This window comes from Anthonomus grandis, chromosome 14 (assembly GCF_022605725.1).
Source record: "Anthonomus grandis grandis chromosome 14, icAntGran1.3, whole genome shotgun sequence".
NCBI classification, from domain to species: domain Eukaryota; kingdom Metazoa; phylum Arthropoda; class Insecta; order Coleoptera; family Curculionidae; genus Anthonomus; species Anthonomus grandis.
Window position 1 is genome coordinate 2265954 of NC_065559.1, and position 24721 is coordinate 2290674.

The following is a 24721-nucleotide window of genomic DNA, read 5'->3' on the forward strand; positions in this document are numbered from 1 at the left end:
AAAAAATGAAAAATCACCAGAAATTTTAAAGCTGCATTACTAGATTTAAACAAAGAAAATGCATGCTTTCATGTCTGTGTACAACTTAGTAATAAACTCTAAACACTTTAATCTGAAAGATTTTTTTGTTGCTCCGTTAATATATTTTGCTGAAATGCCAATGCTATTTTGGGTCCCATATACACTTTTTCCAATAATAGCCTAAACCTAAAAATAACAAAGCTATAGCGATATTAATAATTTTGTCAAATTTAGGCAAGTTGGCCTTGAACTTTTTGAGAGCAAAACAAATAAATCATTGCTTGAATAATAAAATGACAGTAGCCGTAGAGATTTTATTAAATAAAGAAATACTGACAGTTACATGTTAGCAAAGTTTGTGATTTTGTAAAATCTAAATGAGTAAAATGCCTTTTACGCATATTGAAAAATGTGATATGTTAGAATGTTACCTTGTATGTCGAAAAAATAGTGACAGAGCGCTAGAAGCGTACCGCCAGAGATTCCAGACTCGCAACTTGCCAAACCGTAGATACTTTTTAATTCTCTACAGAAAATTAAAAAGTAACGAAAACGTGTTTAAAAGAACTAAAAGAAGGAACCAATTTATAGTAAGCGAGGATGTTGAAATTTCTATTTTGGCATATTTTGAAGCTCATATGGAAAAGTCAACTAGAGATTTAGCAAGAGGTTACGGTGTGAGCTTAGTAACAATTTGGCGGGTCTTAAAGAAATACAAATGTGTGCCATATAAGTATCGACCAGTACAAACATTGTTGCCTGGCGATAACGAAAGAAGACTTGCTTTTTGCAACTGGTTACGTAATGCATATGAAGCTAATGATAATATTTTAAACCGTATAATTTAGAGCTACGAAGCTAATTTTTCAAACGGTTTCAAAAGGTACGTTTAACCGTAAAAATGTACACTATTGGTCCCAAGAAAATCTTTTCCTTACTGATCCCAGAAATCCTCAAAACCAATTTAGTATACACGTTTGGTGCGGCTTAATAGGAAGCCAAGTAATAGGACCTGTGTTTTATGATGGCACTTTGACTGGAAAGAGATATGTTGATCTCATATTATCTGGAGCACTGGAAGACTATTTGGATAATGTTAACTTGGAGAGACGGCAACAAATCTATTTTCAACAGGATGGAGCAACTCCCCATCAACTAAATGATGTAAGAATATTACTTAATAGACTGTTTGACGATAAATGGATTGCGACACGTGGCCCAATTCGTTGGCCACCTAGGTCACTAGACCTAACCCCTCTAGATTTTTATTTTTGGGGTTACATAAAAAATTAAGTGCATAAAAAAAATACAGAACCGTTGATGAACTTCAAACACATATTAGGCAAATAATTGGATCAATAGATAGAAGATCAATCTTAAAAGCTACAAGATGTGTGCTTAAGTGTACTCAGAAATGTATTGAACAAGATGGCGATGTTTTTGCTCATTTATTATAAATTATTAGTTTTACTTGATGTTATTCATTTCAAAGCCAACTTGCCTAAATTTGACAAAATTATTAATATCGCTGTAACTTTGTTATTTTTAGGTTTAGGCTATTAGTGTAAATAAACTTTTTTATTAAGAAAATTATTATCTTTTGATTTATGTAAAAATATACAGGGGATTCCATTTAACAAAAGTACATTTTTCACATTTTTTCGAAAAGGCGATGTTCAATTTTTTTTCTGTTCTCACCATTTTAATCAACAGAAAAAATCCTACTAGTTTGCTAATTTAACCGACCCTGTATCTTAAATATTAACAAAGATATCAATAGTGCCGACTTAATCGGAGGCACCCTGTATAGCGGTCTTGAGCACGAGTTGTAGCACGTTTTCGGCCTCCACCATGCCTGTAAGCTGCAGACCCAGTCTCTACATATCGATTCCATGCACGACTCACGACACTTTGGGAATGTGTCCCAAGTCGGTTAGATGTAGATTAGATGTAGTCGGTTAGCAACTTCTTCTTGAGTTAGGCCCTCCTGTAGCCAACGTACTAATTGCTCGAGTTGCACTGTTTCTAACCGTCGTAGAACCATTATTTTTAAGAAAGTAAAGAGATTTATTGGTAACAATGAGAATAATAAAGCCTCTAAAAGCACTTTTATGTGACTAAATTGTTAGGATTTTGAAACCGAATTCTTTAAAAGAGATAAGAATGTATGAAAAAAACGACAAAAAATATTTGCTATCAACAGGATTTACTCATAGCATAAAACGCAACTTGATGAATTTTATTTTTTTAGGCAAATTTCGGTAATTTATAAAATATCCACTTCGATTGTTGAGCAGTTTATTTTATTCAGACATACCAAGAATATTCAGCCGTTTATGGAACAACCTCAGAATGTCATTTGTCTTATATTAAAAAAAATTTAAAAGTCATGACTAACCTTATTTCGAATCCAGGATCTTCCGCACTCTTCTTCTTACTGATCCTCTCCTTCACCAAAGCTATTAATCCAGTTTTATTAACGAGACAACAGGCCACATCCACCAATATCAATATTATTAGCACTACAGCTATCGATATTCCTACTATGGTTGAACTGCTCATTCTGGCCGCTTGTATTGGCACTGGTGGTTCCCCTAAAAAATAACTTTTAAGAGTATAATAAGGAATTTACGAGATAAATTAAAGAAATAAGGTGAAAGCTTTTGTTGTTTCCATGCATAAAGGCCAACAGTAAAAACGGGATGCATTAAAGAAATATTAAACAGTGCTGTTTCATTCCTTTTTTATTATGTTGCAAATATTCAGTATATAAGAGTCAAGTACTAATATAATATAGTATTACCTTTTGGTTCGAAGCAATGGTGTAAAAATATCGATATTAGCATCCTTAAATGCGTTTGCATGGAAATAATACTATGGTAGGTGCTATGTTAAACAATGTATTTCTTAAAATCACAATGAGTATTATTGTCGAATTAAAATCTATAAAAATAAATATAACTTAAGCGATCCTCTTTAATTCTTATTGCCTAGGTATATAAATATGTAAAGTTTACATAAGGATGTAATAATGCTGCTAAATTATATTTTTTTTGAGTTAAGTACGCATTTTAAGATACGATTGTACTTGTACAGGGCGGAATATAGTTCCTTTTTTTTAATATAAACTTAAAATATAAGATATAACAAAAAAAAAATAGTACAGAAAATTTAATTTAATTATGAACCGATATTACAAGAAATTAAAACTTGATTTAAGTACTCCTTGAATAAAAAAACATTTATAATTTAAATGTATAATTGACCTTAATTTATGACATCTATTTTTTTATTATTTTTATATAGTTTGAACCCTGAAGATGAGTGAAATATAACTCGAAACATTGGCTAGAAACAAACAATTTTCTTCAGAAATTGACCACTGCACTGATTTATCTCTAAACCGGTTTAGCCGCTAAAGTTTAAACTTAATTTCCCGTATAAACTTGCTAGTAGAGATCGAAACGTTGTTCAAAATATATAAATCGATCGCCTGAAGTAGGTGGTTTTCTTACCTATATTCAAGAAAAAAAAGCAAGCTTAAAATAACATACAAAACATCCCAGGAAATACCAAACGTAAACTCTCTTGGTGGTTTCTTGTTCTAAACATGAAGCATTAAAACATTCGACAACAAAATATCTAAAAAATAAAATAACTAAGAACACTTTTAACTCGATTCACATACAATAAAGTAAATCCACCCCTTCATTACGTTCATGCCAACGTAATAGCATACAAAAAATAAACAAACACCAGCTAATCGATCATCACGTTTACGGCACAAAAAAAAAACAAAACGACACAACACAAATAAAAAAAAAGTGAGGAATAGTAAGGGCGCATCCGTTTCTCACGGCCGCGTTTACGGTTTCGTAATAGAGTCGTTCCTCACCTCTGGCCGTCCGGAACCTCAATACCGTAGCCTCACTTTCACTGATCGCGTTATGGGCTCGCAGTTCCACTTTGTACAACGTTTCCGGATACAGGTCAGTCAGATGATAGTTGGTGTATTGGACCGACTGTTGGATGTTGTCGGTACAGTCGTATTCGTGTTCTTCTTGGGCAGTTTGTGCGATCTGTAAAAGGAAATTAATTGTAAATGACTTCGTAATGGGTAAATGTCTTTCTCTAGTAGTGCAACCTTAAAAGAGAACTGAGAGGCGAGGAGTACATGCACTGTTTTGGATTTAATAGTTTAGGAATAACTAAAGCAGGAATCTCCATGTTTGGTAATCGCTGCATATACCCTGGATTATTTTCTTTCTTGAGTGCAGCAAATTATAGGCAAAGCCTCATGTTTTATCGAGAACGATAGTAATTTCGTTATTCACGACTTATTGACCCGGGTAGTCAAAGTCAATTTTTATTATCTTAAACACAAAGTGTTGTTGACAAAGTTGTAATAACTAAATTAAAAAAAACACTAAAAGAACACGCTTTTACTGCTAATCGAACTAAAAAGTAGAAAATAATTTTTAATTACAAAGAGTTTTTATTACAGTAGTATAAGGTCGAACAATCAATCATGTAAAAATCATAATAAAATTTAAGTTATTAATAGAATAATTTAAATCAAAATTAAAGGCATGGGGTGCGGTGCATTTTACTTCATTTTCATGAGTCTTCTCATATATATGACATATCCAAAACTTCCCTAACTACTGAAATCTTTAACCCAGAATCATATTTTTAATGCTCAAGGACTCCTTTATATTATTGTAAAAAAATATTAAAATATTTCCAGTGGCACCCAAGTTGTATCCAAAAATGTCCCTTATTAAACAAAAATCTTGTAATGTTTCAAAACTTCAAATCTGGTGGGTTTTTGGACCTTGGTTGACAAAAGTGTCTTTAACACAGAGAGTTTTTGAGGTACAAAAAACGTTTTGATCTTAAATTATTGGCAAAAAAAAGCTGATTCTTTGACAAAAAAACCCTTTTAAGAATATTTCCATTATTTTGTACAAATATATATTTTCCAAAAAAAAATTACTTGTTAAAAAAAAGTTGCAAGAAAAGGGCTTCATCCAAAATCTGCCCTAACTGCTCAAATCCTTAACCCGGAATCATGTTTTTATCCTCAAATGAATCCTCAGGGATCCTCTGTAATAATGTGAAAAAAAAATGAAAATATATTCAGTGGCACCCAAGTTGGGTCCAAATAGGTCCCTTAATGAACAAAATTTTTGATGTTGCAATTTACGTTTAAAAATTTCAAATTTGGTCACTGTTTAAGAGATTTCTTTTAGGCAGTTGAATCACTTAATTACTATATGATAGAGAGAGAAAGGTGACTCCAAATCAACTGCCTGTAAGACATATATATGAGATATGTATTTTTACTTTGATTTGAATTATTTTTTTTTTTATCTAAAGGTTTTTTATTGTTTTATGTAAGTTTTTAGTTTTGTTTAAGTAATATTTTTATTTTAGGCCCGATGATGCTCTAACTAGAGCGAAACACGTGTAGCCCGTTTATTACATGTTGTGAGACCTCGACTTTGTGTTTTTGTTTGTTTTCGTCAGTTTTGTATGTTGGTCTCTTAGAGAATAATGATTACGTGTTTCCAATTGGAAAATTTGCTTGATTCTTTGCTTAAGACTAAAACTTGTTATTGCAATTGATTTTTGTGCCCAAGAGCTCAGTTGGCCCGACGGGTATACATAGACAACAGAAAACGTGGTAATAACGGTACGACGTTACAACTCGTCAAAAACTGAGAATTATAAGAATATGATAAGGATGCATTACAGAAAGTTAAGTTTTTGCTTATAGGACTTACCTTGCAATATCTTATAAGATAATAATCGATCGGTTCTCCATTATCGGCCGGAACGTTCCATCTTAAGTCGAAGCGATTTGCGTGAGGAGCTACGTAGATCTCATCTACGGTATGATTCAAGTTAGGAGTTAAAATTAAGGGAGCGTTCGGTTGTGATCGGCGAGGCATCCTCATGCTCGGCCCGTTCACGAACGGACCCAAACCCACGTCGTTTCTCGCGGCAAACCGGAAGTGGTACAGCACTTCCGGTTCGAGATTCTCCACTATGTAGGGTGCACCTGAAAAAATAAAGGTTTTTTTTTTGTATACAGGTCTCTTTCGTAAAAAGAGAACTGCAATTAGTTTGTCATGGATTTCATCTTGGCAGCCTTAATCTTAATAGTTGTAAGAAATTGATACGCCGTATATATGTTAGCTTATGTTATTTAAAACCACCTTATCTCGTCGTTCCTTATATAAACAGTAAAAGTGTAAACGCGAAAGATTTTGTTGATGTAGCAATTTTGAGGTTAAAATTAGTCTGATTTCGGGTCGCGAAATAAGAAGTTGTAATTTGCATTTTTGTGATTAATAAATCGAGGTTTTTAGAATAATTTTTGTGTTATTTGTGTCGAAATTATCCACAAATAAATTATTATATGAACTTACCGAAACTCCATTGCTGCCTGCGGGAATAATGGAAAATATCCCAAGCAGGCTCCGAATCCGGCCTCACCTGGTACACGTACGACCTTATCGGTAAACCCTCGTAATTACTGGGCGGTATAATGGAGAATCTTATACTGGTCGCGGTGATCTCGGCCATTTTAACCTGCGTAATCGGGCCGGGAATTTCGCCTTTTCTTAATTCCACGAATATCGAGGCCTCGCCTAACTCGTTCCTTGCTATGCATTCGTACGACTTGCCAAAGAATCTGTGAAAATATTTGTGCTTAATCCAGTATGACATGGAACGGATTTAAGAGTAAAAACGTCGTTCTACTGGTTGGAGCATGTTTTTTTTTGTCAATTTTCGTAGTAATTTTTGAGAATACTTGGAAATAGCTTACAAGGGTTTTTTTACCCAAGAAAGGACGTTTCTTTTCCAATCATTTTATATCAAAACTTTTTTTATACCTTAAAAATTTTCTGATTTAGAGGCAGTTATGACCATTAAGGTCCAAGAGCTACCAAATTCGAGTTTTTGTAAACCGTATTGAAATTTTTGAACTCGTATCGCAACATCAAGGTTTTTATGCATTAGTGGACATTTCTGGGTATAACTTAGGAACCACTGGAAATATTTTCATAATTCTTTTACGCAAATATAATGGACTTCCTGAGGATGAATTTAAAGGTAAAAACGTTGTTCTATATTAAAAATTTTGAAAGTTAGAATAGTTTTGGTTGGGGTAAGTTTTTTTGCCAATTTTCATAGTAAATTTTTGAGGAAATTTCGATAAATAATTGGGAATAGCTTAAAAGGGATTTTGCCCAAGAAAGCGTGTTTCTTCTATCATAGTTTAATACCAAAAAGTTTTTTGTGCCGCCAAATTTGAATTTTTGAAACTAATATTGCCAAGATTGACTACTAACACAAAGATTTGGGAATAACTTGGGAATAACTGAGAATAATTTAATTAATTATTTTAAAGTAATATAATGTAGTTCCTGTAGATGGATGTGAAGGTAAAAACGCCATGCTAGACAAAAAAGATCGAAAGTTAGAGCAGTTTTGGTGAAGGTATTTTTTTTGCCAATTTTTATAATAAATGTCCCCTATTCTTAAGAATATTTTAGGAAATAATTGGAAATGGTCCAAAAAAGTTTGTATCAAAGAAAGAGTGTTAATTTTCCAATAAATCCATATGAAAACGTATCTTGTACCTCAAAAACTTGCTGAGTTAGAGGCAATTTTATCCATCAAGGTTCTAGAGCCGCCAAATTTGAGTTTTTCGTTTTTATGAGTTAGTGGACATTTTTGAGTATAAATTAGAAACCAATGGGAATATTTTTATAATTCTTTTACATTAATATAATGGAATTCCTGAAGATGGATTTAAGGGTAAAAACGTCATTCTAGACTAAAAATTTCGAAAACAAGGGCTCTTTTGGTTAAGGCATATTTTATTGCCAATCTTCATAGCAAATATTAACTATTTTTGAAAATATTTTAAAAAAGAGTTGAAATTGACTTAAAAGGGTTTTCTTTTCCAATAAATGCATACTAAATCGTTTTTTTGGACCTCTAAAACTTCCTTAGTCAGATGCAATTTTGTCCGTCAAGGTCCAAGAGATGCCAAATTTGACTTTTTCAAACTCTTATTGCAACATCAAGGTTTTTATGAGTTAGTGGCCCATTTTGGGTCTAACTTAGGATCCACTTGGAATATTTTCATAAATCTTTTAAGCTAATATAATTTAGTTCCTAAAGATAGCTTTGAGGGTAAAAACTTCGTTGTAGACTAAAAACTTCGATAGTTAGAGCGCTTTTTGTTAGGGCATATTTTTTGCCAATTTTTATAGTAAATATTTACTATTCTTGAGAATATTTTGATAAATAATTGAAAATAGCTTAAAAGCTTTTTTGCCTAATAAAGGGCGTTTCTTTTCGAATAATTTCATACAAAAAAATTTCTTGTACCTTAAAAACTTCCTGAATTATGGGCAATTTTGTTGGTCAAGGTCCAAGGCAAATTTGAGTTTTTCAAAATTATATTACAACATCAAATTTTCATGCCTTAGTGGACATTTTTGAGTATAACTTAGGAACCACTGGGAATATGTTCATAATTCTTTTATATAAATATAATGAACTTCCTGAGGATGGATTTGAAAGTAAAACCGTCGTTCTAGACTATTTTTTTTTGAACGTTAGGGCACTTTACGTTGGGGCATACTTTTTTCAATTATCAATACACTGGTCAAACTTTAAATGTATATTTGAAGTACACACTCACCCATTATCATTATGTGGCGTAACGATTAAATTAGACCGAGGCCCCCTCCCGATCACTTGAAAATTATTCCTAGAAATCCGATTGTTCCTGAAATTCTCCTCGGATATCTCCACATCGCGGAACTTCCATACAATGGTGGCATTTGGTATGGCTTCGGGAATACAAGAGAGATTTCCAGGTCGGTTATCCCACGTCCATACCGGCGGCAGGTCTCTCGTACGGTTAAAAGTGGGTTTAAACCAAACGGTTATGTGACCGTTTTTAAAGGATTTTCCCACTTTATTTTCGGCTATACACTCGTAAAGGCCATCGTCAGGACGTTCCAGTTCGGAAATAATTAATACTCCAGCCGATTCATCTAAAAAATGAGAGGAGGAATTACAAGGTGTAGCTCACTCATTATATGAAATTCACCATGTTAGTTTCTAAATTAACAAAAAAAAATACGCCTTGTAAGATCGGCTGAACCCAAGTAGAACGCTCAATCCGTTCACCATTAAAAAGTTATTTCAAGATAACATTAAACTAAATTTTGCGAGCGAAACAATTTTTATTAGGTGAACTACCTTTCATATCACTTACAACTTGTTCCATAGGTGAATTCCTAAATATTCTAAATAGGTATCGGCTTCTGGAATTGTGTAAATGATGGTGATGAAAAAATAACCCGATTTGATTAATTTTTATTGTAAACTTATCTAGGTAGCTATAAGACATCGAATTGCTTAATTTACTCAACTGACACATTTGACTGGCTATTTTCTTATGTTGGAAATTAGGAAACACTTAAAGATGTTTTTAAATTGGTTTGTAACTGTAAGATCTTTTAAAGTAAAATAATCGACTTAACTAGTGCATTTCCTAAATGACGTAAGAATTGAATCGAGAATGTTTAAGTACGATTCACTTTAAGGTCTGTATATTTTCATTTCTTTATATTTATCATATACCTTGTATTTAAATATAATATATACCAGACATTTTAAGCATAAAAGGCCAAGTTAAAGATCTTTGATTGAAAATCCAACAGTACCTATCGCGGTTGTCCCTATATTATTAATAATTTTTTGTTCATTAATTAATTCTACGCTTCGTTTCAATAACATTGCACCTATTTGAATTACAAAAGTTGATTTTTTCATAAGCAGCAGAATTCGTAGGACCAATGGAATGTTAATAAATAATAGTTGTTCAATTCAAATGCAGTGGTTTTTATTTAGTGTAAGTGTAATTAAAAATTTTATATTGCTTGTCATATAAGGGGTAAAAGGCGCATCTTTATACATTTGAATATACATATTTATTGCCTATCACACCTAAAAGTCATAATGTCATAGCAGGGAACGACCAAACTAAAAACGTATTCAACAAGTTCAAAAAATCTGGACACAAACTATATATTTTTTTTGTTTAAATTAAATTTCAAACTGACGTATTCAAATTCGTCTAATGAAATTGTAATTGCGCATATCAAAGTTTAAATTGTCCTTAAACTGTGTTTCCGAACACATCAAACTGATATTCATAAGCATAATTTATAAATTTGTAAAAGCTTTTTTTTGGAACGAAGTGAATCTCAAGTTTAATCATGTTGCAGAACACATATTTCGTTTGGAGTTGTATAAATTTCCCTTTTAAAATAAACTCCTTCCAGCTACTGTTTTGTATAGATTGTACCATAATATTTATTGTAGCAACTTAGTACTAAGAAACCATGTTCAATCTTCGTTTTACATATAATGCTGTTAAGTTTTTTAACTATACAAAAAAAATTCGCTTCTATTTTTTATATAAATCTTAAGTATATTGGGGCTATATATAATATGCTCTATGGTTGCTTCAGTATATTTCTTAAACTCAGTTAATATCTTTACCTGCGTTAATAGTTTCTTGCTCTAACCGTATCCTAGGATCATCCGGTTGTTGTCCAACGACAAACGGTAGCTGACTTCCCACTTTTCTAAATGTAACCATCGGCAAAGGTTTCCCTCTAACCTTGCATACGAGTCTGGTTTCATTTCCAACTGGTGCTGTAGCGTTCAACAGTTCGTAAATTCTCGGTTTCACTAGCACGTTGACTTTTATATCCATAGTTGCTCGTCCGGCCGAGTTTTCCGCTACGCATTGATACATTCCGTCGTCGGTTGCTTCCGGTCTGGTTATAGTTAAGTCACCTATAAGCAATATAATAATAATAATAGGCTTTTATTTTTAACTCGGCGAAGTTCAGCATAGCTGTTATTAACCGAGCATACATACAAAATACATAAGATTAAATTTACATATTGGCAACTTAAGGTACTAACTAGGCAATGATACTTTTGAAATTATAAAGGTATGCAGAAGGTAACACAAGCGTAGGAATGAAATTTTATAAAATCACTAAAAAATGTTGACATTCTATAGCGTAAGTATATTGCTTTTACTAATTAACAATTTAAACTTGGCTAAGTAAATGTTGCTTATATTTTTTCTTAAATGTCGAAAATGTTAGGTCATACAGTTTGCGAAAAATATCAGTGTTGGCTAACTTAGGTAACAAATAGGAAAACGAACGTTGCAAAAGTTCTGTTCTATGCCTAGGAACATCAAATAAATCATTAAAGCGCGTGTCTCTGTTATGAAGAGTATTTCTTTTATTAAGCTGATCAAACAGATAGCCTGGACAGGAACTATGCTTTTTGCTAGCCTCTAACGATCGCATATTTTCAACCAACCAAGTTCCCAATATTTTGGAGTGATATGCTCTCTTACACTCACCCCAAAAATGAACCGTACACAAGCATTTTGTATTTTTTTAAGCCGGTATTTTCAATTTCTATCTAAAAGGCCAATAAACTGTGTCACCATAATTGCAGTGTGATAAAACAAGCGATTCCGTTAACTTTATTTTCAGGTTTGTGCTAATAATTTCCCTACTCTTGTACAAATTTTTCAATGCACAAAAATATTTTTGGACCACCTTCACAACCTGACTTTTAAACTTTAGGCTGTCATCAACACTAATACCTAAATTTTTGTATTTATCTACAATTGGCAAAGACATATTATTTAAAGTTATTATACCATTATCCTTAACCCAGTCCTTGTAAGGCCCAAAAAACATAATTGCCGATTTACTAGGATTTAATTTTAGTCCATTCTTAGCTAAATAAGAATATATGGAACTTAAGTTGTCATTAAGTTTTTCTATAGATGCAGGTAGTTCTTCTGTGTCAAAACTGGTATACAATACAATTGAGTGTCGTCAGCATATTGGTGTACACGAGATGTTTTAATTGCTTGTCCAATATCTCTAGTATACAGAATAAACAATAAAGGACCAAGAATGTAGCCTTGTGGAACTCCTCTATCCAGCGGCAAAAATTATGATATGTTGTTATCAATTTCAACAGCTTGAAACCGATTGCTCAAGTAGCTCCTAAAAAACAGCACAGTGGCATCTGAACACAAATAAGACTTCGCATACAACATGCGATGATCAATGGTGTCAAGTGCCCTGCTATAATCCAAGAGAACCAAAGCCGTGGTTTTACCAATATCATCCAGCACTTTAATTAATGCTGTAGTTTTGCTATGGGACTTTTGAAAGCCAGACTGATGAATTGGAATAAAACTATGCTCGTTCAAGAACGCAACCACTTGCTGATAAACCAACTTTTTTAAAATTTTGCCTATTGTGGATAACAGGCTGATGGGTCCTAAATCAGAAAAACGTATCAGGTTGTGTGACCTTGGCCAGAGGTTTAACAATTATTGCTTTCTCCCAATTGGAAGGAAATATGAGACATTGCAGATTGTAGCAAGAGTTTTTAAGTTTTAACAATGTTATTATTATCGAACCATATTATTTGCATCTACGCAAAGACATATTTCTTTTATACTACCTAAAGTAGTACACATACTTCCAAATGAAATAAGAAATACACAAATTATCGCAAAATAAAAAAATATCTTTGATTAATTAATGATTTAGACTATAATTATTGCATAACATGTTTAATGGCATATTGTATTAATATAATATATTACAATAGGGTTAACGTTGCAACTAAAATTTTCTCAAAAATATAAGTAAATGCGATAATTATTAGGCTAGATCTTTTAATTCAGGGTGCACACACAGACTTTGGTCCATATTGTGTGCTCCAAAACTGTACAATAAGTTGTTAATTAATTTGTACTTTTTGGAAAATACATATTTTTTTCTACTACCAGTGCTCAATTTGCACACTTCCCAGGGTGAGTAAATTTTCACCTTTTACGCACTAGTGCCTAAAAAATTATTTTTACGCGCTAGTGCGTAATTTGTGCGCCGTTTTTTTTACCGTAAAGTCGTTTAAGTCCGTAAAGTAATTTGATGTTTTTTTTCGGTAGTAGAAAAAATGTTATATGCTACACGTGTGTAAAATCCACTTTTTTTATTCATGGAAATTGTCAACAAGTTTCCCATTCATCAAAAAAGGATCATTTTACACACGTGTTACATAAATAACTATTTTGATATTGATTTTTGGGAAATGTTATTTATTACCTGTTCGTGCATTTACGCTGAAACGATCGGTTTTTGATAAGTCGTACCGCCTGTCTAGCTTGATCCATTGATAGGATGGCGGTGGTTTTCCGTTTGCTGAACATTTTACCGTACTAACCTCTCCTTCGACCACCGTTGTTTCGTTTGTTGATAAGGTTATGTTTGGTGGTATTTGAACTTCTACCTGTTGACATGAAAAATAACTTAGGAGGTTCTAAGGTGTAATCATAGTTACTATCTGATTTTTTTGTACAATTACATATGAGAAACTTGTTAATTTCCTTTTAGAAATTTCAGTAGATGACTCATGAATTAGTTAATAATTATAAACAGGCAGTTGAGATAGAGAAAGAAAGAGCCGAGTCTATAAGCATAAGACACTAAAAAACAATGATTAACAAACATTTGACATTAAACGCATCATCCAGCAATCAATCCATCGCTTTTTACAAATAAAAACTAAACTTTCAAGGGTTTATTTATATAAATCCGACATTTTATCCGGAAGCGATGTTTATTGTTTATCATCCGATCCACTTCAGCACCCACTATACCATACCTCCCCACTTGAAAACCGGGGCTACTTGAAATTGAAAATATACAGAAAAAAAGGCACCCAGCCGCGTGCATCGTTTAACACAAACCATACCACATTATCCCAATGAATAATCCGGGTATAAAGAGTAAATTGAAAAGAATGCGCCCAAGACCTTTGTTGACCCACATGTCAAGGGGTTCAACGAGCTTTAGAAAGGAACAAAATACAAATTGCAAACGATGCCAGATGGAGGATGAATGATAATTTATGAATCTTTTATTATAATAACAAAGACGGGTTTGAAAGGTTGCAGCTCTTGAGTATTTGACGCAGAAAAGATTGCTTTAATACCATTTTTATAGAGGGAAAAAACTTAATTTTATGTAGAGACATTGTAGTTAGTTAGGTAGTATAATATAATAATAAATTATGCTTTTGTATGTAATTGTGAAACTAAGAACAACTCTGTTAGAAAATACCTATTTGATGTTGCACAGTGACATGAAATACCAAATAACTGTTCTTGTAAAACTGCGAAACAGGAGGGAAATTTAAACTTCAAATTTTGCATATAAAATTTATAATTGTACTCAAAAATCTACTATTAAAAATGTATTATACAGAACACAAGAAACTCAAACCATGGATTACCAGTGATCTTATATTAGCAACTAAACGTCGCCATAAAATGAAGAAAAACTTTTTGATGAATAGAAATATATTAGATAAAGAGAATTTTATTATTCTTCCACTAACTCATGTTATTATTTAAAAATTAAATGTCAAATAACATATGCAGCAGTATGGGGAAGCATATACAATAAATAAATAAATAGTAAAGAAAGATAAACGACCACCTACATGTCAACTTTATAACGAGAAAATCCTACCTGTAAGATCATTGCATGTTTTGAGTGTTTGTTCTTTTATGAATCAAAGACCCTTGGTAGGAAACTATGTTGATCATTCATATTCAACTAGGACCAATGTGGATTGAAACTTAAAAATACTAAATAGTATGACAAATTTGAATTTTAAATCAATTTACTACCTTGTTGCTCCTAAGATTTATAATATTTTACCTGGTAAAGTAAAGCCTTTATTCATAATTGTAAGGGATACATTAGTATGAATTTGGAATTTTATTTAATGATATTTTGAATCCGTTTGCTTCATAATTAATTAAATAGTTTTTTACAGTAACTAGGTAAGTTGTGACATTGTTGAATTGGCTTGAGTGTATAGCAGGTGTAGCTGGTTTTACAGACTAAGGTAAATTGAAGTTATATTTTTTTACATGTAAAATTCCTCATTTTGCACATACAGAAATTCCATTTTCTAGGTACTAAACCAGAAAAAATTAGTGAACATTCTAGACTTAACAAATTGGTTAATTTGTTTACATTATTCCTTAATTAAACGATTCAGATTGTATAGTATGAATCTTAATATAAAACTGAGACAGGACAATATTTTTTCTTATTTCTGATCCTATAAATGTGTAAATTAAGGAGGTACAAAATATAGGTTGAAAAGCAAAGGGCATAAACTAGGACAAATTCTGTCATGTCATCAAAATTACCATTCCTCGACATATATGTATGCAACAATAAATTACTTACCTTAATATTTTTCTCCTTGAACACGCCAGTTAAGGAAACGTAAGCGGAACATTTATAAACCCCATCGTCCGCCTCCGAAACGTTTATGATGTAAAGTCCGTCGTTCTTCTTCACGTATTTGTTCGGATTGTTCTCGATCGAGTGTTCGCCTCGGTACCATTCTAACGTGGGGCTTGGGTTGCCCTTCACGATACACTTGACCAAGAAATTCGTTCCGGCTTTGGGCAATTGATTTTCCGGGGCGTCGACAAACTCAATGTCCACTGCGGACACAAACACAATATACTTTTTAGTGCACAGATAGAATTAAGATTAGAAGATGTTTAAGGGGTTGTTTAATTAAATCAACTCTGTGTACTTGTAAGTCCAACTTGTCAGGGTCAATATTATTCAGGGACCATGCAATTGAGAATTGCAGGAGATTATAACTCATCTACACCTTTCATTGATTTATAGATGGTTTTGTATCTGAATATATATGTTTGTATGAGTATGCTATGTAACACTTTTGTAAATGGATTCCGTAAATAAATTCTTTCTTTGAAATTTGTCTGGCAGCTATATAGTTTGTATTAAAAACTTACCATAAACAGAAACATCAACGGTTTCTATTAACTCTGTCCCCGCATAATCGGCCTTACATGTGTAAGTACCCTCTTGTTGCTCCGTTATCCTGTTGAACACCAATCGTAAACTTTTATCCACTTTTGCCTCCTGTAAATAAAAGAGTTCATATTATAGGTAATTGTTTAACTTTTTCTAAATTAAACTTTACTACCTGAATGAAAATAGGGTCGTGACTTCGGGTGTTTTCGATCCGGTGCCCACGTTTGTCCAGCCATTGGAAATTGTTGACCAGTTCGGGTCTTTCCACATTACTCGGACTGCAGGTTAAAACTAACTTATCTCCTGCTTGTCTCGTCAATGGTCTGGTGTTCGGGAGAATTTTTAGGGATGCCGAGTCTGCAGAAATACCTAAAATATGTTTAGATGCTGAAATTGGTGTATCAAACTATGATTTATATAGATATGATCGTCAAATGGGTACGAATACTACCAAGGCTCGTGGAGGTGGTGTATTGATTGCGGCTAAAAAGAGTTTATGTACACAAAGAATTGGTATCCCACTTGTTGATGTGGATATTTATCAGATCTATTTGACTTTTACAATAGACAATCAAAGCTTTGTTGTTGGTTGCATTTATATACCATCTACATCTCCACTTCAATCCTATTTAAGCCATTGTGAATCCGTTGAAGAGTAGATATTCTAGTAGTTTGTTTGTCTTGGCAGGTGATTACAATTTACCACATGCTAGATGGGAGAATGATGATCTTGGTTGGTGGTTGTCTGGAGAATGACAGAGAGTCTGTGCTTTCTCTGGCCAACTGCTTTAGCTTCTATAACTTTTTCCAGGTAAATGGGGTTTTAAATACCAACGGGGTTGCCTTGGATCTCATATTTAGTAGCTCAGATTTAATTAGTGTTGAACGCGCAATAGACAAGATTTTTGAGAATAGCTTACACCATACAGCAATTAGTTTTGACCTTTGTTGTTCTGATGGTATGATATATGAGGAATATTTTTATGATTTTGGTAAGGGAGATTACATAGCAATTAACGATTGTCTGGCTGGGATAGACTGGAATCAATTGTTTTTGGGAGAGACATCTATTGATGTCATAGTTTCAATTTTCTAGAATGTGATCTACTCCTTAATGGAAAGGTTTATTCCTCTAAAGAGGTACAAAAGTTCTTCTTTTCCATCTTGGTTTTCTTCAGAGCTTCGCAGTTTGATCATAAGAAAGAAACAAATTCACAAAAAGTTTTAAATTAGTGGTCAACAGCAGGATTATGATGAATTTGTATTGTTGAGACAACAATGTGAGTACTTAAGAGAGTTGTGCTATCAACAATACATTAATAAGGTGGAATATAAATGTAATGTAATACATTAATAAGACTGGTTTTATGAATGACTTCCCTCCAGAATGACATACAATAACAGGATTAGTATGAATATCTCGGATACTGCGGATATGTTTGCAGAATACTTTTCATCTGTCTATTCGGATGAAATGGCAAGTCAACGACATACCATCTTTTGATTTTGATAAATCAATTTGTCTGAGCACTTTAACTCTGTCAACGCAGGATGTTTATGAGGTTATTACTTCCTCTAAGAATAAGCTCTGCGCTGGACCAGATGGGATTCCGGCATTCTTCCTAAAGAAATGTGTTTGTGTTCTTACGAAGCCAATACTGTTCATTTTTAACAAATCTCTAGGTACTGGTTCTTATCCCACTCTCTGGAAGAGAAGTTTTCTAAAACCCATTTTTAAATCTGGTAGTAGAAATGAAATTTCCAATTATCGGGCTGTGTGTAACCAATCTGAGTTGGCAAAGCTGCTTGACTGCCTGGTCAGTCATAGGATTGCCTGGAGTTTTAAATCCTGAGCAATTTGGATTTATAAAAGGCAGATCTACTAATGCTAATTTGGTGCTGTATGTCAACTACCTCTACCGCTGCTTGGAGAAGGGACTTCAGGTTGACTCAATATATACAGATTTTTCCAAAGCTTTTGATCGGGTTAACCATGGGGTAATCTTGCAGAAGCTTAGGGCTTTAGGTATTGTGGGGCCTCTTCTTCAGTGGATCTCGGGATTCATCAGAGGTAGAACCCAGATTGTTAATCTTGGAGGTACATGTTCCTCTGAAATTTTGGTGCCATCTGGGGTGTCACAGGGCTCTCACTCGGGCCCTGTTTTGTTTTGCCTCTTTTTGATTAATTTAGTTTGGAAACTTGAAAATTGTCGTGTGCTAATGTTTGCTGATGATGTGACGCTATTTAGGCTTATCACATCCCTTTCTGATGCTGTGCTCCTGCAAAAAGACCTCAATTTGTTCTTTGATTGGTGCCACTTGAATAGAATGTCCCTTAATACCAATAAGTGCCATAAGATTACTTTTTCTAAGCAAAGAAACCCTATTGCTTTTCTTTATAAAATAAATAATGTAGCAATTGGTGTCAAAACAGAGGGTTTCTGACTTAGGAATATTTATTGACTCCAAGTTGTCTTTTAAAAGTCACATCAATCAGGTGACTGGTAGGGCAATGAAAATGCTGGATTTTATCAAACTGTCTACAACTGATTTGTCTTTGTTTACTTTTAGATGACTTTATTGCTCTCTTGTTAGGCCCATCTTGGAGTATGGCTCAATTGTGTGGTCCCTGTCATATAACTGCTACATTGAGCAGATTGAAAAAACTCAAAATAAATTTTTAAGGGTGGCGGCTTTTAGATGTGGTTACAGGAGACAGGAGTATTACTATCAGTGGGTCAGTGATAACCTGAACTTACCCACATTAGAGTCATGAAAAACATTACTCGACTTATGTTTTATGCATAAGGTTTTAAATGCTACTATAGATTGTCCCGAGTTATTGTCTCTTTTTAAACTTAGGGTGCCTTCCAGATTAAATAGACAATCAGAAATATTTTCAGTCCCATTCCACCATACCAATTATGGCATAATGAGCCAATTACACGAATGGCTTGAAGTGCTATGGTCTGTCAGGACAGATAAACTTTTTTGACTCTAGGATCACATCTTTTAAGGGGCTATATTATTTCATAGGGGCTTTAATTAATCAACTCATCTACACCTTTCATTGATTTATAGATAGTTTTGTATCTGAATATATATGTTTGTATGGGTATGCTATGTAACACTTTTGTAAATGGATTCCGTAAATGAATAAATAAGTAAGTGAATAAATAAGTCTCCTCCTAAATAGTAACCCTTTGCAGAAGATTGCGAGGAAAGATTCTGAACATTTTTATTGATCAAGTATTACACTTTGGAGACCATATACTTACCTTAAGTCGAAAGCTTTTGTCAGGGTATTTTTCTATAAGAGAAGAATTGGGACATCCGCTGGCATGAGTCGCACCTCGGGTATGAAATACCATTCTGGGGTGTTGTCAATAAGGGACTTTTGAATATTATTTTTATAAGAAGAAAGCTGTTCAATTTATTAGTTAAATAAATCAAAGAGAGTCTTATTGACCTAAAAATCTTTATACCCTTATGTTTAAAAATGCTTTTACATTCAAGGGTCTTGTCACTCATCTAAATTCCTTTCAACACTTAAGGTTTTACTATTGGTTAGGGCTTATTATAGTAAGGAAGAATTCTACCTGGTATGTACTTTAAAATTTAACTTTATTTTGCTTTTATCGTGATATTTGGCTGTTAATGTAAGATTATGTCCGATATCAATATTTTTTTATTCTTTATAATATCATTACTTTGAATTGAAAAAAAAATTGATTATAACCTCACATAAAGGTGTCATAACCTATAGGTGTTGTAACCTAACCTAACTATAATTTTATAGGTTATGGATCAAAATGTATAAAGGAAAATGGTTCCCAATTTTTTTTGAATATTAATATTAAGAACAGTAAACTGTACGAAACAACCCTATGTCTTTTTTTAAAAAATTAATAAATTATTGTACTTAAAATTGTAATTGTATTGTAAAAAATGATCCAGGTATACATACCGATCGAGACACAATAGTTTTAAACGAATTTAAACTAATTATGAAATTCTACGTTATTTAGGCCTTAAACGGTGCAAAACTGGTGAATTCTTACCCAAATGAACAAAAATCACTTGTTGAACTGAAAATTATTTTCGCCCCTTTGCCGAAGGGAGTGAGAGGGTGATCGGGATCTACTGCTGTCAATTTCTTTTTTGCGTTAATCACGTTTATAGTTCAATTTAAGGGTCTAGAACTATGACATTTAACGTGATTTCACTCGATATATTATACTGAACGGTCCCTCGATAAAATGGGATTCATAATATTCAAAATTAGTGTCAACGACAGTAATCCTTTCTTGCGCCATTTTTAGTTTGAAAGTGTCAATTGTGCTAGAACTCTGGAAGTGCTGGTTATATTACCAAGGTCAGAAAATAAAGCGCGGGTGCACAGGTAACAAATAAATCAATAGTATAGTGGCAAGAATCGCATTAATAGATAAGTCCTTAATTAATTTCTTTAATTTACCTCTTTAAATAAGACATTTTTAGTTGTCTTGTCTTTTAAAACAAAAGATATACGACTCGTATTTTTTATTCCCGCCTTTTAATAATAGAGAATCTTCCAATATCATTATTTGTCTTCTATTAATATTATTGCGTCATAATTTGCCTGTAAAAGAAGTAGGCCAATTACTGCATACTATTAACTACCTGTACCAAAATAATCCTTGGTACTGCTTGCTACATATTGTTATAAAGCCTTATATTCTTCCTGGCATATTGCCTGATTTCTACCAGAAGTCGGAATTTTCCAGGCAGCACTACTTAAACAAAATAAGCCTGAAGAAGACTGAAATTTAAATAACAACGAAACGTCGAACTGTTTTCCCTTTTTTTTATACCAATCGCCGCGAAAAATTAGCATTTTTGGCGCCCAACAGTGTGGGTTTGAAATAATTAATTTAAATTTTCTTTTCAAATTTCGCTCCCTTTGGCATAATGCATATAAAACCAATTTCTAACATTAAAAAGGGCCAAATTTTATGTTTCCCAATTTAATTTTATAAAATTGAGTTTCATATACTAACGACTTTCTATAACTACAACAATTTATGAAGTCTCTTTCCACTGTTGTTATTCTATTGATGATTAAAGCAGCCCCAGTTCTCTCTCAATTACTCTTCCTTTATTTAACTTTTAAATAAACCGAACATTTTGCACAATATTAAGAAATAAATCTTCCCCATTGAGCACCCTTACAAGCTGATTACATGCGGCAACTTATAAACAAATGAAAGAAGAAAAAAAGGTTTCGCAATTAAGTAACATAAAATTGGTTTAATTGGGGTTTTAGCATCACAAGCAGCCCGGAACGAGGCAATTTCAGATCCCGAAAGTTTCTGGCGAAATTTTACGAGTCTTGTTGCACCCCACGCGTATATATATATATATATCGATTCCCGGACTCACCCTATATCTCCCAACATCGGCGTCTTAACTCGACATCTTTTCCCTTTTGGGGGAAAACTCTTGTTTATTATATGAAACGCTCTTTCCGCTTCTAACTTTATTTTGGGGCCAAATGAAATTTACTGTAGTTTGTGTTACGGAAAGATAAGGAAATTGATAAGGCGTATTTTCGTTGCTGATTCATAAGATAAATTACAATAGTATTTAATAGTAATATTTTTTCTTTTATTTCTAGAGTTATTATCCTTTCGTTGATGATGGTCTCCAAAAGGCGAAACGTCCTGTCATAAATTCTTAAAGGGTTAAAACAGAAAAGTTTGTTTATTTTGCTCTACGGCTTCATCAAGTGACGATGTGTGAAACAAATAAGGGAATATCCAAAAAAATTCAGGCAGAGTTGTATTTAAAAAAAAATAAAATTGAAAGAAGCTCCACACAGAGTCGAAATAACCCATTTTTCCAATGGCAATGTGTTACGGAAAAACGGACTTGTATCAATAAGAATGGACAAGGAATGGTCTTAGACAAATTTGAAGGTTCTTAACATTGTTACTTTTTAGGTTACCTAATCCTAGAACTTTAATTTAAAAAATTACATTAAATAAATGAAGCAATAAAGTTGATGGCTTTCAATGGCGAAACGTCGGATTTTATTCTGCTTTTTAAGTATCCAGTACACAAAAAGGTCAGATTTTTAATTTGTTTTTAAATATGCTTAGTAATGCTGCTATAAGATAGTTCACTTATAATTTACTGGAATCCATAGTATATTTTTGTAATATTTTTATTAACGCTTATTAACTAGAAGAAAAAATTAATCACGAGTTGCAACATTGGTCGATTTGACATTAAATATTATTTCTAAAAAGCTTCTTGTTAATCAAAACCCCTAGACAACTAAGAAAAAGCCTAGATGGCATTTTCAAAAAATTCTAAGCAGTTAAGTGAATTTTATTATTCCAGGCAGTTGAGTCATAAATTTTTCTTTAATATCAATTTATTAATAAGTCTTAATTTCAAGTAGTTGAGTTAATTAATTAATTAACTGTGGACAGTCAACTACTAATTTTTTAATTCTTTTATAAATTTCAAATAATTGAAATACCAATTGGAGACAGTCGAGTCGTTCATTGCATTACTTCAGGCAGTAAGCTATGATTCTTTACCGAAGTATAATAAGGTACCTGCGGCAAATAAGGCCCAGCTAAGGAAAAAATGCTTTATTGTGTTAACAAAAATTTAAACAAAAACATGAAACCTTTTTAACAAAATAATACATTAATTAAAAAGTTTATTATTTTGATTAGGCTTTTTGACAAACTTTGTAAAAAAATATGAAAGTGGGCCTTATTATCCGAATGTTTGGTAATGTTATTTGTTAATGTAAATTAATGATGTCGGTTAAAAAGGCTCATCAAATAACAAAAATATATTTCTAACCAAGAAACAAATTTGACCACTAAAATCTAGGAGCAGTTTGGGCAGATAAGGTCGTCATCATCATCTTGTGAAAAGCCAACACGAAGCCAGCACTGTCTCATGTCGATTTTATCTTGTGTCAACAAAATAAAACCAAGAGTCCGTAATTGAAGGATTTACTTCTAATGTTCTTCTTCCAATACCTTTTGAAGATAACGGTATCGGTCCTTAGAAGCAGATATTTTGGATGACTTCGTGGTGGGTTTGGTAACTGATGCAAAAAGATCTTTAGTCACTGCTTGTGCCCTGTAGTTAAGTGATTTCTTCCTTGCTATGTTAGTTTTTCTTTCGAAAAGTTCACGGGTTGGTAGTAATTCTTTAAAAGATTTATTAAGATGGTCATTATTAATGTTTTAAGTAGAGGTATAAAACGGACAATTGCGACAAATCAACTCCGAAGATAATTTAACACTGTTCCCAGAGACAACCAACTTGTTGTCAACGTTGCGTTGGTTGTCTCTGCTGTTCCCGCGTGCTGCTTCCTGTGACTTCGTTATAGTAATATGTGGTATATCTAAGGAGAGGAGTAATTTGACGTTGTCAGATTTGGGTTATAGTTTTAAATATTAAAGATATGGTCAGTGGGCCTTATTAATCGCCGGGCTTTATTTGCCGCAGGTACCTTATATATATAAATAAAATAATAGAGAAATAATAGTTAAATTCCTGTAATAAAGAAATAATAATTATTTGAAATTGTAGAAAAAAAAATAGAAAGACACCCAATTACTTCAGTAGTGTTATAATAAAAAAATAATAATTAGCTCCTTGGGATAATGGGACCACTGTGGCATAATAAAATTAACAACTCAATTGCCTGGAATTAAAGTAATAATGCATTAAATTAAAGAAACACTGAAAAATTATAGCAGTTTTCCATATAATATTTTTTAATATATTTCCAAGCAGTTGGATCTGGCAAGTTAATTCTTTTCCGAATTACTAACTTTAAGGACGAATACACTTTTTTTTATATTACCCTGATGATGGCTTAATCTAGGCCGCAAAAAGAAAATAACTTATTCTACCACCCTCAACTGACAAAAAAATTATTGGAAACACAAAGGGTTAATTTGCAACCACAGTGTTGGGCGCCAAGAATGTTTCGTGATTTTTGTATTGCGTGCCTTTAATAGATTAAGTTCTTTTTTTCCAGGCCTTTTATACAAGAGAAATATATATTTTTGACAAAAAAACAATATTTTAATTGCCTATAATCAATTGGAAACAGTATCAACCGCCTGGAAAATATGAATAAGTACTGAAAGCACCTTACCTACCTGGAGCAAGAATTAATTTTAATTACCTAGATATAACTTTAACTACAAGTATTATGGTGAAGTTAATTAATGCTTCTAGGTCTTAATTCATCCATAGATTAGAAAAATAATCCGAGAAATAAGAGATTCTGGAACTGCCTGGAAGGACTTATATCTGGAAGAAATATTGTTTGGTTATTTGAATTTCAGTGTCTTTTGCCTTATATTGCAAATGCTAAAGTGCTGCCTGAACAATGTGGTTTTTTGGTAGAAATTAGGAAAGATGTCTGGAAGAATATTAGGATCAATACTAGCAAATATGTAGCAAGCAACATAAATATATAAACCAATATGACCAGGCCTGTTTTAGTACAGGTGTTACGACGTATTTTTTAATATTCGAAGTAGTGGAGTGGATTTTATTATTCCAGGCAGTTAAGACATAATTTTTCTTTATTATTAGATAGTTAAACCTTTGTATCTAATCTTAATTAAAATAAGTTCATATTAATTAAG

General features: G+C 32.8%; 1 protein-coding gene across 2 annotated transcripts in view; it reads right to left on the minus strand.

Annotated features, from left to right (window-relative positions):
• Positions 1-24721, minus strand: part of LOC126744715 (fasciclin-2-like) — a 34352-nt gene that overhangs the window by 5539 nt on the left and 4092 nt on the right. For both annotated transcript variants that reach the window (XM_050452254.1, XM_050452253.1), the window contains exons 2-11: positions 16219-16415; positions 16025-16154; positions 15441-15703; positions 13281-13464; positions 10621-10920; positions 8747-9104; positions 6456-6721; positions 5808-6085; positions 3917-4100; positions 2420-2615 (exon numbers count right to left, since the gene is read on the minus strand). In XM_050452254.1, coding sequence (XP_050308211.1) covers positions 2420-2615; positions 3917-4100; positions 5808-6085; positions 6456-6721; positions 8747-9104; positions 10621-10920; positions 13281-13464; positions 15441-15703; positions 16025-16154; positions 16219-16415 — 2356 coding nt within the window. The remainder of the gene's footprint in view (positions 1-2419; positions 2616-3916; positions 4101-5807; positions 6086-6455; positions 6722-8746; positions 9105-10620; positions 10921-13280; positions 13465-15440; positions 15704-16024; positions 16155-16218; positions 16416-24721) is intronic.